The sequence below is a fragment of the Helicoverpa armigera genome, chromosome 30 (assembly GCF_030705265.1).
Source record: "Helicoverpa armigera isolate CAAS_96S chromosome 30, ASM3070526v1, whole genome shotgun sequence".
NCBI lineage: Eukaryota > Metazoa > Arthropoda > Insecta > Lepidoptera > Noctuidae > Helicoverpa > Helicoverpa armigera.
This window is the reverse complement of record NC_087149.1, coordinates 4,695,802-4,711,552: the sequence shown is the minus strand read 5'-3', so window position 1 is coordinate 4,711,552 and position 15,751 is coordinate 4,695,802. Positions and strand designations below refer to the sequence as shown.

At 36.8% G+C, this 15,751-nt stretch overlaps 1 protein-coding gene across 1 annotated transcript in view; it reads left to right on the top strand.

Annotated features, from left to right (window-relative positions):
- Window positions 1–7,311: 7,311 nt before the first annotated feature.
- The window catches only part of LOC110383477 (unextended protein), a 48,220-nt gene continuing 39,780 nt past the window's right edge, over window positions 7,312–15,751 (top strand). The window contains exon 1 of the mRNA XM_064043149.1: window positions 7,312–7,759. Within this exon, the coding sequence (XP_063899219.1) occupies window positions 7,386–7,759 (374 nt within the window). The 5' untranslated portion in view covers window positions 7,312–7,385. The remainder of the gene's footprint in view (window positions 7,760–15,751) is intronic.

Sequence of the window (15,751 nt, the reverse complement as noted above, 5' to 3'; positions counted from 1 at the left end):
TTTATGTATAGTTGGTTCTTTTAATTTTCCTGAGGGTTGGATTTCTCGCACCGAGATGAAAAGTGGCCTGTATGTTATATTGAAGTATAAGTTATCAAGTTTCATCAATATCAGTACTTACAGCCTTTTGCATGTCAAACTTTTGCCTTTCAAGTATTAGCGATAATAAACATTATTAAATCTCGTCAAATAAGTTTGCCGATCCGGGTATTGCTAACGTACCTACGATGATAGTCAAAACATAGAAAGAAAAACACTAGGGATGGATTGCACCATTTAACTATAACGATAACCAAATCATAGCCAGCCCTATACTTTCCGCCCATTGGTTACATCGGCGATTTGACTACTGAAAATGGTTCGGTTATCGTTATAGTTAAATGGTGCAACTCACCGTAAGTATAGCTTTTGCCAAATTACCATTTGATACTTCACGCATATTTTGGTCAAAGCAAACTTGTGAAAAACGTACCAACGCCATCTATCTATCCTGTGAGACACTAGGTACCTAGGTAAGTTGTTCCCTTGCCTTTATGCTCTAGTTGGGTATAAACCCGAAAGGCGAAGACCCCTTGCATTCAAGTCTCTCCTCTGACGACTATCGAACCAACAAGTGTGAATGAAATGCACAATATTGACCATATTGGAATTTTCAATAAATATTTATAAAAATCTGCAACGGAAATCGGATTGTCTCAAAATAGAAAATAAAAAATCAAGTATTCATGTACCTATGTCGAAAAATAAAATAAAATCATTTATGAAGTAAAAAGTAGTAGAAGAGAAAGTTACTTGATGTTCATTGTAAATTATGACTCATTACAAAAAGGGTTTTCCCGGATTTCTGACAGAGTGCGCTGGTTACCCCCAAGGAAAAAAGTAATCTATAAATATTTATTAGGTGCATATCTATAAGTATGTAGTACATACACACCACACCGGGTTAGTGCTTTATCCGATTACCTTTTTAATATGAAATACATATAAGAATACTTCGGCTCAGCAACGCGTACTTATTACAAGTGAAAAAAAAAATCTTTTTAATCTCCCGCCTCCAGAATAGTTCGCATGTACCTACATATTTTTATTCGTTCGTAAAATCCGTATTTCTCTTAAGCCGCATATCATTTACGTAAATATTAATCAAAATTTTGTCAGCATGATCTTTATCGCGTATTGATACGGTGTTATTTTAATATAGATTTTATCTAAATTACGAAACACAACAAAATAAACAATGTATTGGTCCAATTTTTAAAATTTAAAGTGATGTGCCTATATCGATTTCTTTTTGCAATTCATTCGGTCTTTCATTCACCCACCCCATTATTGCATTTTTGCAAATCCAGAAGGATTTGCAAAAATGCAAATCCTTCTGGATTTGCATTTGGATTTGGATAGTCGAAGTTTAATCCCAACATAGTTTGAATGAAAGCTAGTAGGTTGCATCACCATCATCATTATATCAATACTAGGTTTTCTACTGCAGAACAGAGGCCTCCCTCACTGATTTCAAAAAGGACTAGAGAAGTGGCCTGCCAGATAATTGACTCCCTTAATAAACGGTATACTATTTGGCCACGGTAGCTGGGAAGCAGTGGATGCGGAGATCTGAAAATCGCGAAAAATTTACTAAGTACCACGATCCAGCAGCAGACGTCTTTCGGCTAACACGGCAGTATCTATAAGCCACCAGCATGCATCTGGAGCTCGGCACTCGAACATACTGTAATTAAAGTTAAAATATCAATTTAATAATAACGTTTATTACACACTAAACTGCCGTTTCACAAGATAAAAGAAGGCTTATCAAAATAATAATGATTGAGCACTATCTTACAATAAATCAGGACGCTAGGACTTAGCTAATCTGAGTTGATAAGGTTCTGAATACTTTACGCATATGTGTGAAGTATGTAGCTAGTTTATTCACAAGTTAGTTTGACTTCATCGTCATAAGCCTCATCAAGTTTTGCCGCATGATAACGCGCTTACGCGCGTATCGTACGAGAGTCGTACCGCGTATGCGCGCAAACAATTGACGACTACCGGTTCGTATGCTAGAACCTGGAACACTTTTTTATTTACTTATTTTAACCATTTATGAACACAGTTAATACATGACAGAAGAAGTAATATCATATAGTACAGTTTACTGCTTAATTCCGTGAAAATTGGACAAACTATCACACAAACACGCTTCCTTCACAATACCTAAATATTGACACACGTTTTCGATAAACCCGTTAAAACATATCTGATTGAAGATTCGTGCTCGCTATCTGAGATAAGGGCGTATAACACCGGGTGTTGACGCAAGTGGTCGCTGGTTACGTTAAATATAATCCTTATCTCTATCAAGATTTTCCTTAAAAAGACCGATAGACTAGCGTAAAACTGCCTGAAGTTAAAACCCACAGAGTAAACGGTTCGATATCAAATCCTCGTATGTATATGAAAATGAAAGACTGATTTTTAGGTCTAGCCAATATTCTCGCATCCTGACACTATGAATGCCATGTATTTACACGGCATTTTTGCAAATCCTTCTGGATTTGCATTTGGATTTGGATAGTCGAAGTCACCATAGAAATGGTGACTTCGACTGTGATTACGAAATATGTCTTGACTTCGATTAATATTATAAATATGTACTTGTACTGCGAAAGCGATTTTTATATGAGTTTTAACTAAGTGTCGAAAACTGATCCGATGAAATTTTGCTTAAAAGCAGGTTTGAAAAATTTATTTGGAGTGAAACTGTAAATGATTTAATTACTGTGTGTTTTACGGGATACAACGACTGAAACTGACTTATAGCCGTGTAAATACATGGCATTCATAGTGTCAGGATGCGAGAATATTGGCTAGACCTAAAAATCAGTCTTTCATTTTCATATACATACGAGGATTTGATATCGAACCGTTTACTCTGTGGGTTTTAACTTCAGGCAGTTTTACGCTAGTCTATCGGTCTTTTTAAGGAAAATCTTGATAGAGATAAGGATTATATTTAACGTAACCAGCGACCACTTGCGTCAACACCCGGTGTTATACGCCCTTATCTCAGATAGCGAGCACGAATCTTCAATCAGATATGTTTTAACGGGTTTATCGAAAACGTGTGTCAATATTTAGGTATTGTGAAGGAAGCGTGTTTGTGTGATAGTTTGTCCAATTTTCACGGAATTAAGCAGTAAACTGTACTATATGATATTACTTCTTCTGTCATGTATTAACTGTGTTCATAAATGGTTAAAATAAGTAAATAAAAGTGTTCCAGGTTCTAGCATACGAACCGGTAGTCGTCAATTGTTTGCGCATACGCGGTACGACTCTCGTACGATACGCGCGTAAGCGCGTTATCATGCGGCAAAACTTGATGAGGCTTATGACGATGAAGTCAAACTAACTTGTGAATAAACTAGCTACATACTTCACATATGCGTAAAGTATTCAGAACCTTATCAACTCAGATTAGCTAAGTCCTAGCGTCCTGATTTATTGTAAGATAGTGCTCAATCATTATTATTTTGATAAGCCTTCTTTTATCTTGTGAAACGGCAGTTTAGTGTGTAATAAACGTTATTATTAAATTGATATTTTAACTTTAATTACAGTATGTTCGAGTGCCGAGCTCCAGATGCATGCTGGTGGCTTATAGATACTGCCGTGTTAGCCGAAAGACGTCTGCTGCTGGATCGTGGTACTTAGTAAATTTTTCGCGATTTTCAGATCTCCGCATCCACTGCTTCCCAGCTACCGTGGCCAAATAGTATACCGTTTATTAAGGAGTCAATTATCTGGCAGGCCACTTCTCTAGTCCTTTTTGAAATCAGTGAGGGAGGCCTCTGTTCTGCAGTAGAAAACCTAGTATTGATATAATGATGATGGTGATGCAACCTACTAGCTTTCATTCAAACTATGTTGGGATTAAAGTTCGGTCTAACACTAGCTGAAATCAGCCGGATACCATCTCGGCTTAGTTACTGAATAAAGTAAAAATACATTCCCGAACCGATTGCAGTCTGATATATGCCATGCAAAACGCATCAATCTTTTTTCTTGGCTAAAAAAACTCCAATTTGAACCGTGAAACTACGTCATTAGTTAATCTAATGCTTTTAAAACTATTTGGCAGCGTTCCGATTGGACTTTGCAATTTAAAAAAAAACGGCTTATAGAGAATCTGAAAATATTAGTCTGTGTCATCCTATCCTGTTTGTCTCGTCCATAGACATAATATTAGTAAACAGGACTGCGCATATTAGTTACAGTGGGGTGACTATGAGATAAGCTAGTGAGACAAATCTGAATTTGCTAAGATTATTAAACGCAGATTGGTATTGAAGTTTTAACTTACGCAGTTTGTGACCTTAAGATACTTATAAAGGCTTTTATTGAATTAGGTATAAAGCAGGAAGATTCGAAGAGACTGTTTGTTTTGTATTTCTACTATAGACTGCTGAGCCGTTTATGTCGTCTTTCTTCATTTTGGCAAGCTATAACAATAGTATAACAGTTTTAAAATCCATCACCATATTTTGACTCATTCATGGGCACCCTAGTTGTTTGATTTACGAAAATGTTATTATTAGCTAACCTGTGGAACATAGGATTCACTTTTAAGAGTATAAACGCAACACTTTTCCCCATTTAAATAGTTTAAATTGATTTAATACAAAAATATTAACAAAATTTTAAATGCTGATTACGCGCCAAGAATGTTCAGGGTTACCGCTAGAAAAACAAAAAAATTATGTTGTTTATGTTTTAAGAATAATAATTTATATAAATAATTTATTAGTATAATAAATTAATGCGATTGTTATTAATTTGTTGACTTACAATTGTTAAAATAAGATAAAATATAAGTGATTCAATTAAACTTTTGATCACAACATTTTTTGTTGCAACAGATTTGCCTCGTATTATGCAATTATTATATTTCGTAAATATATATTTTGAGCGTAATCTTGTTTAGTAATATTATATCTATGGGCTCGTCTTTTCTTCTGGCTAGAAGAAAAAAAAAACGTGAGAGTTAGTTGCCAACATAGATATAATATTACTAAACAAGATTGCGCACGCTCAAAATATATATTTACGAAAATGAACTCTATTCTAACGCAATAAGGTACTAAATTGGTTGCATAATACACAGAGGCAAATCCGAGCCGAGAGGGATAGTTCGAACGGAGGCTGTTTGTCTCTTTCTAACACCTTGCCAGCATAAAAAAATGTTGTGATCAAAAGTTTTGTCTTCCCAAAAAACAATTGAATCACATAAAATTTTTATCTTATTTTAACAATTGTAAGTCAACAAATTAATAACAATCGCATTAATTTATTCGTATTTATTATTAAAACATAAACAACATAAATTTTTTATTTGTTTTTTTTTTTTCTAGCGGCAACCCTGAACATTCTTGGCGCGTAATCAGCATTTAAAATTTTGTATATATTTATTGTATTAAATCAATTTAAACTATTTAAATGGTGAAAAAGTGTTGTGTTTATACTTGTAAAAGTGAATCCTATGGTGGTTGCAATATATCGTTCCACAGGTAAGCTAATAATAACATTTTCGTAAACCAAACAACTAGGGTGCCCATGAATTCTTGTAACGAGTCAAAATATGGGTGATGGATTTTAAAACTGTTGTACTACTGTTATAGCTTCCCAAAAAAAGAAAAAAGGCGACATAAATGGCTCAGCAGTCTATATATGAAATAGAAATACAAAAAAAAACAGTCTTCACTTCGAATCTTCCTGCTTTTATACTGCTAATTCCCGCTAATTATTAAAAGCCTTTATTAGCTTCTTAAGGTCACAAACTGAGTAAGTTAAAACTTCAATACCAATCTGTGTTTAATAATTTTAGCAAATTCGGATTTGTCTCACATAGCTTAATCTCATAGTCACCCTATTAGAAAGGGACAGACAGCCTCCGTACTAACTGTTTCACTCGGCTCGTTTTTTGGGTTTATATGCGCAGTCCTGTTTACTAATATTATGTCTATGGTTGCCAACTTATTACCCAATCTTGGTTCACATTTTATGGAGACTGGACATACCTAGGTAAATGACCAAAAACTGGAATGTTTACCAATTTACCGTGTACCTGTTCTAAGACACTTAATTTTAGTGCTATTACAAAAACAGTTAAATTGGTTGAGAAGTTTTAAATTATTAATCTAACTTTTTCTCTTATTTCATTAAACTTTCGATATTAAATCAAAACTGATCGCGGGTACAAAGTTATGTGGTTATTAAATAGATAGTCGCGGTTTCACCCGCAACCCGTGGGAACTACTGACTGCCAGTACTGGGATAAATAATAAAGCCTATCTTACTCGGGAAGTGTGTAGCTATTCAAGAGTGAAAGAATTTTTCAAATCCGTTCAGTAATTTCGGAGCCTTTAGGTATTATATTAGTATACACATAATTTTGAGTTTTTAGCTAATAACGCATTCCATTTAGTTCTCAGAACAAATAAACAAATTCTTGTCAGAAACTAAAGAGAATATAACGCAACGTTTAAAAAATTATTTTGGATTAATCTTACCATGGGAACAGTTCATATCTATATTCTGAATCAATTATTATCTTAGGGTAAACAGAAGTTGATAAGAAATGTTACATTCATTACAATGCTGTCTACAATTTGCCTGTTAGATAATATTGTTAGCTATTTGTCTAATAGGATGTTTTATTTATGTTAATTTCATAGTGTTGTGCAGAGTTTTGTTATATCGATTTAAAAATAAGTGCCGAGAATCGAGTAACTTAATACAAATCGAAAAGAAAGGTTAGAAATAGGACTGACACTGTAATAATGTTATTTATATAGAATGTAATTAAAGTTTGATGTTCAGGTGCAATCAACTAAAAAAGTAATATTATGCGATGAATAAGTAAACAACTGCGGTATTTTTAAAGTAACTTCTCTTTATCTCAATAAGTAATTATTAAAAACAATTATATGCAACAAAAAAATAGAGTACCTTATACAATTCCAAACCAGTGTTAAACAACTTGACTGATTTATATTATTGGCTGTACTTAACCTACAACCACTTTAAGTGGGCTTCAACAATACTGCTAAATACCAGCGTTAATAATCTAAATAGGATAAGAACCATCTTCAACAATGATTGATAACACTCACTATCAAAGCGATCTAATAAAAAAACTTATAAAACTAAGCCATATAGCCCACAAACATAGATAAAGTTTATCTGCCTTCTTATCGATGCGTCCTTCGCACAGTCAATCGAGTTAGGTATATAAGCGATTGCAACAACGCGTCCCATCCCTACTCGACGCGCGAACGGCGCCGTGCGCTCCCGGTCAGTTCACTTCATTCATTCACGAAGCTGACATGGCTCTAGTGCGGTTACGGACTAGTGAATTATTTTTATTATTATTTTTAATAATTAACACGTGCGCCGTGACCCCACCATGGATATTTTCAATAAAACAAAACACTAAAACGTGTGATGTTAACAAATGTGTGTTTAATGTTGATGTGAACGCGAATAATGTGGATGAATGGTCATTAACATCAGAGCCGGCGGATTCCGAACGCAAATGTGAATCGTTTTTTGTGAGTAAAGTATTTGAAAACGTCGTTGTGGATGTTCCAAATGATGGTAGAAAGGTGTATTTCTGTGTTAGAAGCGGTGGTTTGTGGCACCACCAAGGAGACGGTGTATATTTGGATGCCAATGACGTCATCCAGACAGACAGTGAACTGTAAGTACTACCCATTAATTTGTAAATTAAAATGCTTAATTGAACAGAACTGTGGACTTGCACAATAATGTCAACAAATAAAAGTATAGGACACTTATTTAGGAATCTTACTAACTTTGAAAAAAGTTGTTCCAATTTGAAACTTTTTAAAAGTTACGAGTTAGGTCACAGACAAAACAGCTGGGGAGTTTTTTGTTGGAAATACGAAAATTATGTTCTCACTTCATTCATTCATTCAGATAATTTGGTAACTAAAAAAGTTATTTTCATGTACTTTAGTCCACTATGTCAGTTTTAAAACTTTTCCTAACTAATGAGATGATACTAGCAACGAAAAGTTTTCCTAAATTGAGTCTGGTAACATCAGTGACCAAATTCGCGCCGAAAAATGGCGGCAATTTAAAAATATTATTACGTAACACCGCGTTACCAAAATGTTGTAACTAGATTACTTTTTGGCTTTATCTAATCGGTATCTTTATTCCAATATATCGGTAAAGACGAGTGGTCGAAAATATCGATTCAGATTCCGATAAGGTTATTTTGGAAAACGCGGGCGTAAAATCGAAATATGACAAGTTAAGCGACGGCCGTCGCGGACAAAAATAGGATGGGTAACCTTCCTTTTCTGCAAAATCGGGTTGCATGAGTCATTATGAAAGTTGTAATTTCATAATATGGCAGGATTAGTCAATTGATAGAAAAAAATAGCTTAGTCATAGGTACTTGCTGAGATTTCGTAAATTCGAGATTTTATTAGTAGTTTACCTTATAAGATCAGATTCATATTAGATTTTTTTTGCCTAGAACTATTTTTTACATCTAGGCAGAAATACGTGGAGTTTTTTTTTGTAACCTAAATGAGTTTTCTTCTATGTTTGCCTCACGCGTCCCTAAAATGTATCCTTACGAGGCCTTTCTTCATCAAATCCTGTTCACTGTTCAGCATACAACTTACTACGAAAAAATCCACGATATGCGTGACCAAAACCCATTAGAACTTCATAATTTAATTTGACAATTTAAAAACTCATGTTTCTCTAACTAATTAGCACCATGTGGCATTGTTTTACAAGCCTACACTGGCATCCAAAAATTATATCTATAGATCGTGACGTATTGATGACGTCATCAAAAAACCGGGCAAGTGCGAGTCGGACTTGCGCACGAAAGGTTCCGTAGGTACCACTCAGTGTATGTAAAATGGCAAAAAATCACGATTCTTGTTTGGGAGCCCCCTAAAATACATACATATTTACTTTATTCTTGTTATCAGTATTTGTTGTTATAGCGGCAACAGAAATACACCATCTGAGAAAATTTCAACTGTCTAACTATCACGGTTCATGAGATACAGCCTGTTAACAGACAGCGAAGTCTTGGTAAAGGGTCCCGTTTTATCCTTTGGCTATGGAATCCTTAAAATCACGCACTTAAGTTTACTCTCTCTACATTCACCTGCCTAGTCCATGTCCTACTATGTTGGAGTCGTCAACCCAGATACGCGGGCAACCCGATGCCTCTTGTTAAGACTTTCTTGCTTCTGACGAATTTCATATAAAAAATGTTCGAATGACAGCCGGGACCCACCAATTTATCGTGCCTTCCGAAACACGGAGGAACTCGTCATGACAAGATGGTTAACCATCCACGGACCGACCGCACCAAGCGTTGCTTAACCTTATGATCGATCGATCCGTGGTTCTGTTACTTAGCCACGAGAGTTTACCTTTATATTCATAGGTACCTAGTTAATTTTAATATAGCAATAACAGTCATAAAAGGAAAATTAACATTTTATCCTTATTACCTACGTGTTTTATCATGCAACACGATATTTTTAGTTTCAGCCATGACACCAAATATGGTTGATGAATTGTCACTTCGTATGCACAAAGGTTGATAACCTCTGTTGCTAATAAGTTTTAACAATAGATACTTATTTTTTTTTTGCTAGGTAGTTGACACCTTCCTGCTCTGTTCCCAAATATTTGTGGCTGTCGTTGTTTTGCAGGAGCTTTTTTTTTAACGACGTCAAAAATCATCAAATGACCCCTCCCGCTGTGGGTTAGCAGCGGTGAGGGAGTGTCAGACTCTTACTGACTAAAAACCGTCGTGTTCCGTCGTAGGCCTTTTATGTGCCAGGGCCGCGGTATCTCTTTCGAACAACCCGCAGCCCATGTTTTGCAGGAGTTTGTGGCTAATTTATACCGGAAGGATCGATCGGGCAATGCTTTACGCGGTTGGTCCGTTAATGGTTGTTGACCATCTTGTCATGACGAATTCCTTCGTGTTTCGAAAGGCACGATAAATTGCCGGGTCCCGACTCGAACACCCTTGGCAGTCGTTACGGGTAGTCATAAGCCAGAAAGTCTGACAAGCAGTCTTGCCAAAGGGTATCGGATTACCCGAGTAACTGAACTACTATGTCAGAAGTAACGATATCTCTTCCTTCAAAGAATAGTGTGTACGTTACAAGCGCAAAGTACTAGCGATTCCTCTGGTATTGCAGGTGTCTTTGTACGGCGATAAATCGTTAGCTTGTAGCCTGCGTCTTTCTTTGATCAATAAAAATAATGATTAAAAGACGAATAAACAAATACACACCTGACTTTAGAGTTCTGAGATTCTGAATCAGATCAAACTACAAAACAGAAGTCCATTCCGGTTTCTAATAAACAAGAAACGATTCGTCTTTGTTTACATACGGATAGCTTTTAGACACGAGTCCAGTCCCGTTATTTCGGCTTCTGTGTACAGGCAGTCTTAAACCTTAGGCCCAAGTACACCTACAACATAAACGTCCGAACGTTCTTCTTAAAACGCCTGATTACTTTGCAAAATCTTGAAAATTCATAGTTAACAGTAGTTCTAAGAAAACTGACATTGTTATTGGGCTTCGTCAGCTCACAGCCGTTTTTGTGACGAATGACGTCATATAACGCTCGTCACTGGCAAATGGTAATCTATGACGTCATCAGACAGGTCTCATGACACAAGCTCGTAGACCGTGACACAGAAAGAGTTAGGTTTGTCACGTGACTGTCTAGATTCAGATATGGTTGGAGAAATCGATCTAAATTGACTGTCAACTTCTCTATTATAAAACATTGTTAAAGGGTTCTTCTAACCTACAGACAGACATGTGTCGCTGGGGAGTTTGTTACGCCACTTCTTCTTCCCAGCATAAATACATAGGAAGTGGTGAAGGGCGGGCGTTTTGGGGGCTGTCTTTCGGAAATTTTGACGTTCATAAAGTGCTATTTTCCATAGGCTTTAGGTGGTATATTTTATAATCAAATGTGGACCCTATAGACAGGAAGTTAAAAAGCTATAAAGTAGCTTGGTAGATGTAGAAATTTTGATCATAATGACTGCTAAATAAACATTATTTCGGGGTATTAGTGATTCATAAGCCATTATTTAACTTCGCGGAACTGATGGCGCTTAGCAATTTAGAAATAATGAAATTGCAGTATGTATATGTAATTTCAAATACACTTTGGACTCCGAAAATACTTGGAAACAAACTCAAAGTACACAACCTCGAACTTTGAGTTTTAGAGTAAATAATAATTAATTGATTCAAAATATTCGTATAAGAGTATTTTCCTATTAAATCAGGTGATTAGGTTTTTTCACTACGTCAAAACTTCAGTTTTCCTCAAAAACTGCGTTCCATAGTAGGCTGTTGCTGACTTGACGATAGTCAAAATGAGAGGTCAAATAGCTGACTTCAGAGAGGCATTGTTATTTGATAAGAACTGTAGCTGCTTTTGGGGTCCACAAGTAGGTTTAATTCTTAGTAATGTCATAAATACGAAAGTCACGGCACCCATTTAAATGAAAAGTACGCCACATAGTCTAGTCTAGAGCCTGAAAGGTTATAACAGGCTACTTTTGTCCCGATGTAGGAAATAATTCTATCAGAAAGAAGGCGGTACCGCGGGGAACAGCCAGAACTTTATAATACCGGCGACCTGGATACAAAAATGTAAAAAGAATTAAAGACAGCACAAATGGGTATTGTTGCCTAGCCAATAGACAAACGAATGCTAAAATAGCACTCCAGCCAAATGTAATATACAAACAATATATATAAAAAAAACACATAAAACCATCGGCCATCTGTGAACGGTAGACATCGTTAAACATAATTGGGCGACAGTCCTATGTAGTAGTATATAACTAATCTATATTTATAAAAGAAAGTCGTAGGTACAGTCAACTTTAGGTCAGTGGTAACAGTTTTATAGGAAAATCGTACTTCTTCTTTCGTGTCGATGACATGTCTTATAGTGAGACTACACTTTAATCGTACTTATTACTATTGAGTTAAGGTGCATGACGGTTACCACTGATGTGCAGACTACTGTACACATTTTATAACTGAAGAATGGCTGAATGGCGTTTAAGCTGAAAATTAGAGGGGAGCTTGGACCCGGGAAAAGGACATAGGGTTTTGTCACCATCCGGCTAGGGGAAACAGTCATATCGGGTCGCGGGTGAAACCGCGGAATAAATGAAAGAATAAAGCTGATTTCAACAAACATTATCCTGCGTTCCGTATTTCTTAATAGGTGAAATCCTGTAAGGGGATTCCACCAAAATTCGCGAGAGTCCACATGCGGACATTTTAAAAATGTTCGCACGTATTTTTTTAGTTTGCTACAGCAATTAGACCAGAAGAAAAGAACGTTAATATAGGTCATGTTGACGTATACATTTACGATGCTTCTAGGATTTGGTTGTTTATAGTTTGAGCCTAAAACTAGTTATAGGCTACCTTTTATCCAGGTCTTTTTATCGAGTGAGCTGCATATTTTGTCTATTAACCACTGATTTGATTGAACATAAACGTGGACGGATATAGTGAAAGAGGACGACCAAAGAAAAGATGCATGAATTGTGTGAAAGTCAATGAGGTTAAAAGAATGTTACTCTCGTGAGATGACGGCAGATAGAATGGTATGGAGGAAGAACACATGCTGCGCCGACCACAAATAAAATTGGGATAAGGGCAGGAGGATAATGATACTGAACTGATTTGAAAAATTCTTTCACTGTTGGAAAGCTACACTCTTCCCGAGTAACATAGACTATCCTTTATCCCGGTACGGGCAATAGTTCAGAAGAAACGCGCCGGTGAAACGGCTATTATTTAATACGTCGATGATTTAATAAGATTCCCTTTCGTTCAGCCGAAGCTAAAGAACTTATAACCCGAGTGTTTCACCTAATATTAACCTTGGATGTATTTTGGCGATCGTCTGGCATCCCGTCTGATCTATTGCCAAGCTGTATGATGTACGTAGTACATATATTTTATTTATATGTATTTATGTACGCCTATAACATTACGGCTACAGACTGAACTATCGTTCAAGATGACTGTTACATGCATTTTTGGGCGTTTAATTAAGCAACTTAGCCTAAAAATATATAGCTAAATAATTGACTGGCTAAGTGCGAGTCTGGAGTTTTGCAATGTCTAAGAAACGGCCAAAACCATCATTATCATGTTTGTTGTATGGGAGCCACCTAACATATTTAGGTTACACACACAACACAGCGGCAACAGAATTACATACTCTGACGACGATGCTGGTAGCAGGATCAACATCCTAATAGGGTTCCATTTTACCCTATTGGTACGGTACTCAAAAATTGCCAATACGGTCACAGGAAAGCACTTTGACATTGCTGCTAACTATCGGATAATATCGTATAACGTAAACACGTGGTGTCGTGGAATTTGGTATAATTAGTGTCAGATGACAATAGCATGACATGCGTTACGATATACGAGTTACGGTCTATCCAACTCAATGAAAGGGTGTCAGTCTGTCTGACTGTGTCTCTTGATTCAATTGTACTGTAATATCAGCTCACGCCTTCGGTTTTGACCAACAGGAACTTCTTCGCGTACTACGATACTTAGCTGGGCTTACAGGCTTCCGTCTAGCCTTTTCCCAACTATGTTTGGCTCGGCTTCCAGTATCACTGAATGCAGCTGATTACCAGATTTTTTACGCGCGAAAATGCAGGTGATTTGGAGCGACTGCTTATCTGATCTACTTAATCCATTAACCAGGGCAACTTGATACTCTTTCTTAAGACTTGTTTTCAGTTTTTCTGGCATCTTACTACCGTAGCGACTGCCAAAGATTAATTCAAATGATAGCCGGGAGTCCGGGACCCACCAATTTAACGTGCCTTCCCAAACACGAGGGAACTCATTATGATAAGATTGTCTACCATCCGCGTCTGCGCCTGATATGACCGATCGACTCGTGCTGCCGTCACTAAGGCTTTTCCTAAATACAAAAATCACTGTTTCACATTACAAAATTGTTCTGAGGCCCTAAAGTCTATTTTGAACTGTGGTTAATACCATCAGAAAAGCTAATTATACAAATTCAAACTCGAGCCACGGTCCAGTGCGTTCGTTGCGTAACTCTAACTACCACGCTAGTAGCAAGTTCATTACCCTAGCCTAGTGTATGCAAGTACTGGATGGAGGAATTTTGGTCCGGCTGTGTTTTTGAACGAATTGAAATCTTTACCGAGTGGCAAGTATTTCCCATGGGATGCACGTGAAAATTAGTCGGTACTAAAGAAATTACATTGTTCAATTCCTTAAAAAAAGATGTTTGAATACGCTTTTATATTGACTTGTGCAGTGTTTATTTTCTTCTTCATCATAATACATAATGTAGCACAACTTTGTGAGACAATATGTATTCGACAATTCAATTTAAAGTCAAAACCATAAAGCGAAATAACCTGTGGTATAGAACAGACACTTCAATTAAGTCAATATCACTTGTTGCTACACAAAAACGTACTTGTCATACAATGTGTATGTATGGTCACGTAATACTTATACCTACTACCTCTATATGGAGATGTAGGTATGTTCTCATAACAAGGGTCTAGTCAAGTCTAGTGATTGAGAGTAGTGTGGCCGAAAACGTCTGGTTTCTTTTGAAACCGAAAGTTATAAGGTACAAAGTAAAAAGGTAAACGTTTTCGTAAGTAGGTACAAGTATTCGCCAAATTCGATGACGGCTCGCCACTAATTTGTGAGTTCGGATATTACAATTCAATTCAATATTATTTATTTGTGAGCATAGGTATACAGAAAGGTCTCCTCTATATAAAGGTTACCTCTATATAAATGCCGGGACACCTTTTCACACACGGTCGGTTAGCCCCATGGTAAGTTATTAATTAACTTGTGTTATGGGTCCTAACACAACTGATAAACTACATATAGCTACATAGGTATATAGTTCGACGACCGCGATGGTGTAATGGTTACCATGCCGGACAGCCGAACCTGAGGTCCCGGGTTCGATTCCCGGTTCGGTCGACATTTGTGTGATGAGCATGCTTGTTGGCCGTGGTCTGGGTGTTACAATATGTATGACATATATGTTGCCCATGTACCATAGTTTATTTTGAAGATAATCACGAATCCAATCAAACTCTTTAAGTAGATACTGGCCGGGTAAAAGATCGTTGTAATGTGCGCACTATCATTCATTCCCGTACTCATTTTCGAGACTGATCAGATCAGCGGGGTCCAGCAGGGCCATAGCCTGCCGGGGCTGCGGGATCGTTCGAAAGAGTTACCGCGGCCCTGGTACATAAAAGGCCTACGAAGGAACACGATGGATTTTTAGTCAGTAAAAGTCTGACACTCCCCACTGTTGCTAACCCACAGTGGGAGGGTCATTGATGATCCCGATCAGATCAAACTATCGGTTGACTAAAAGTTAACAGTGTGAAAGCAAATACCCATTGAATTGATGAGGAAAACACACAGGAGGACTAATCACGTGCTTCTTCACACATCTTATCACAATATGTTTATCAATAATCTTGCACGTGCATCAATTGTTTTTACCTCCTCGTTTTAAAGATAGTTATCATTAAATGACGTAGGTATCCAGTATGACGTGGGAGATGACCAAAAAACCTACGCAC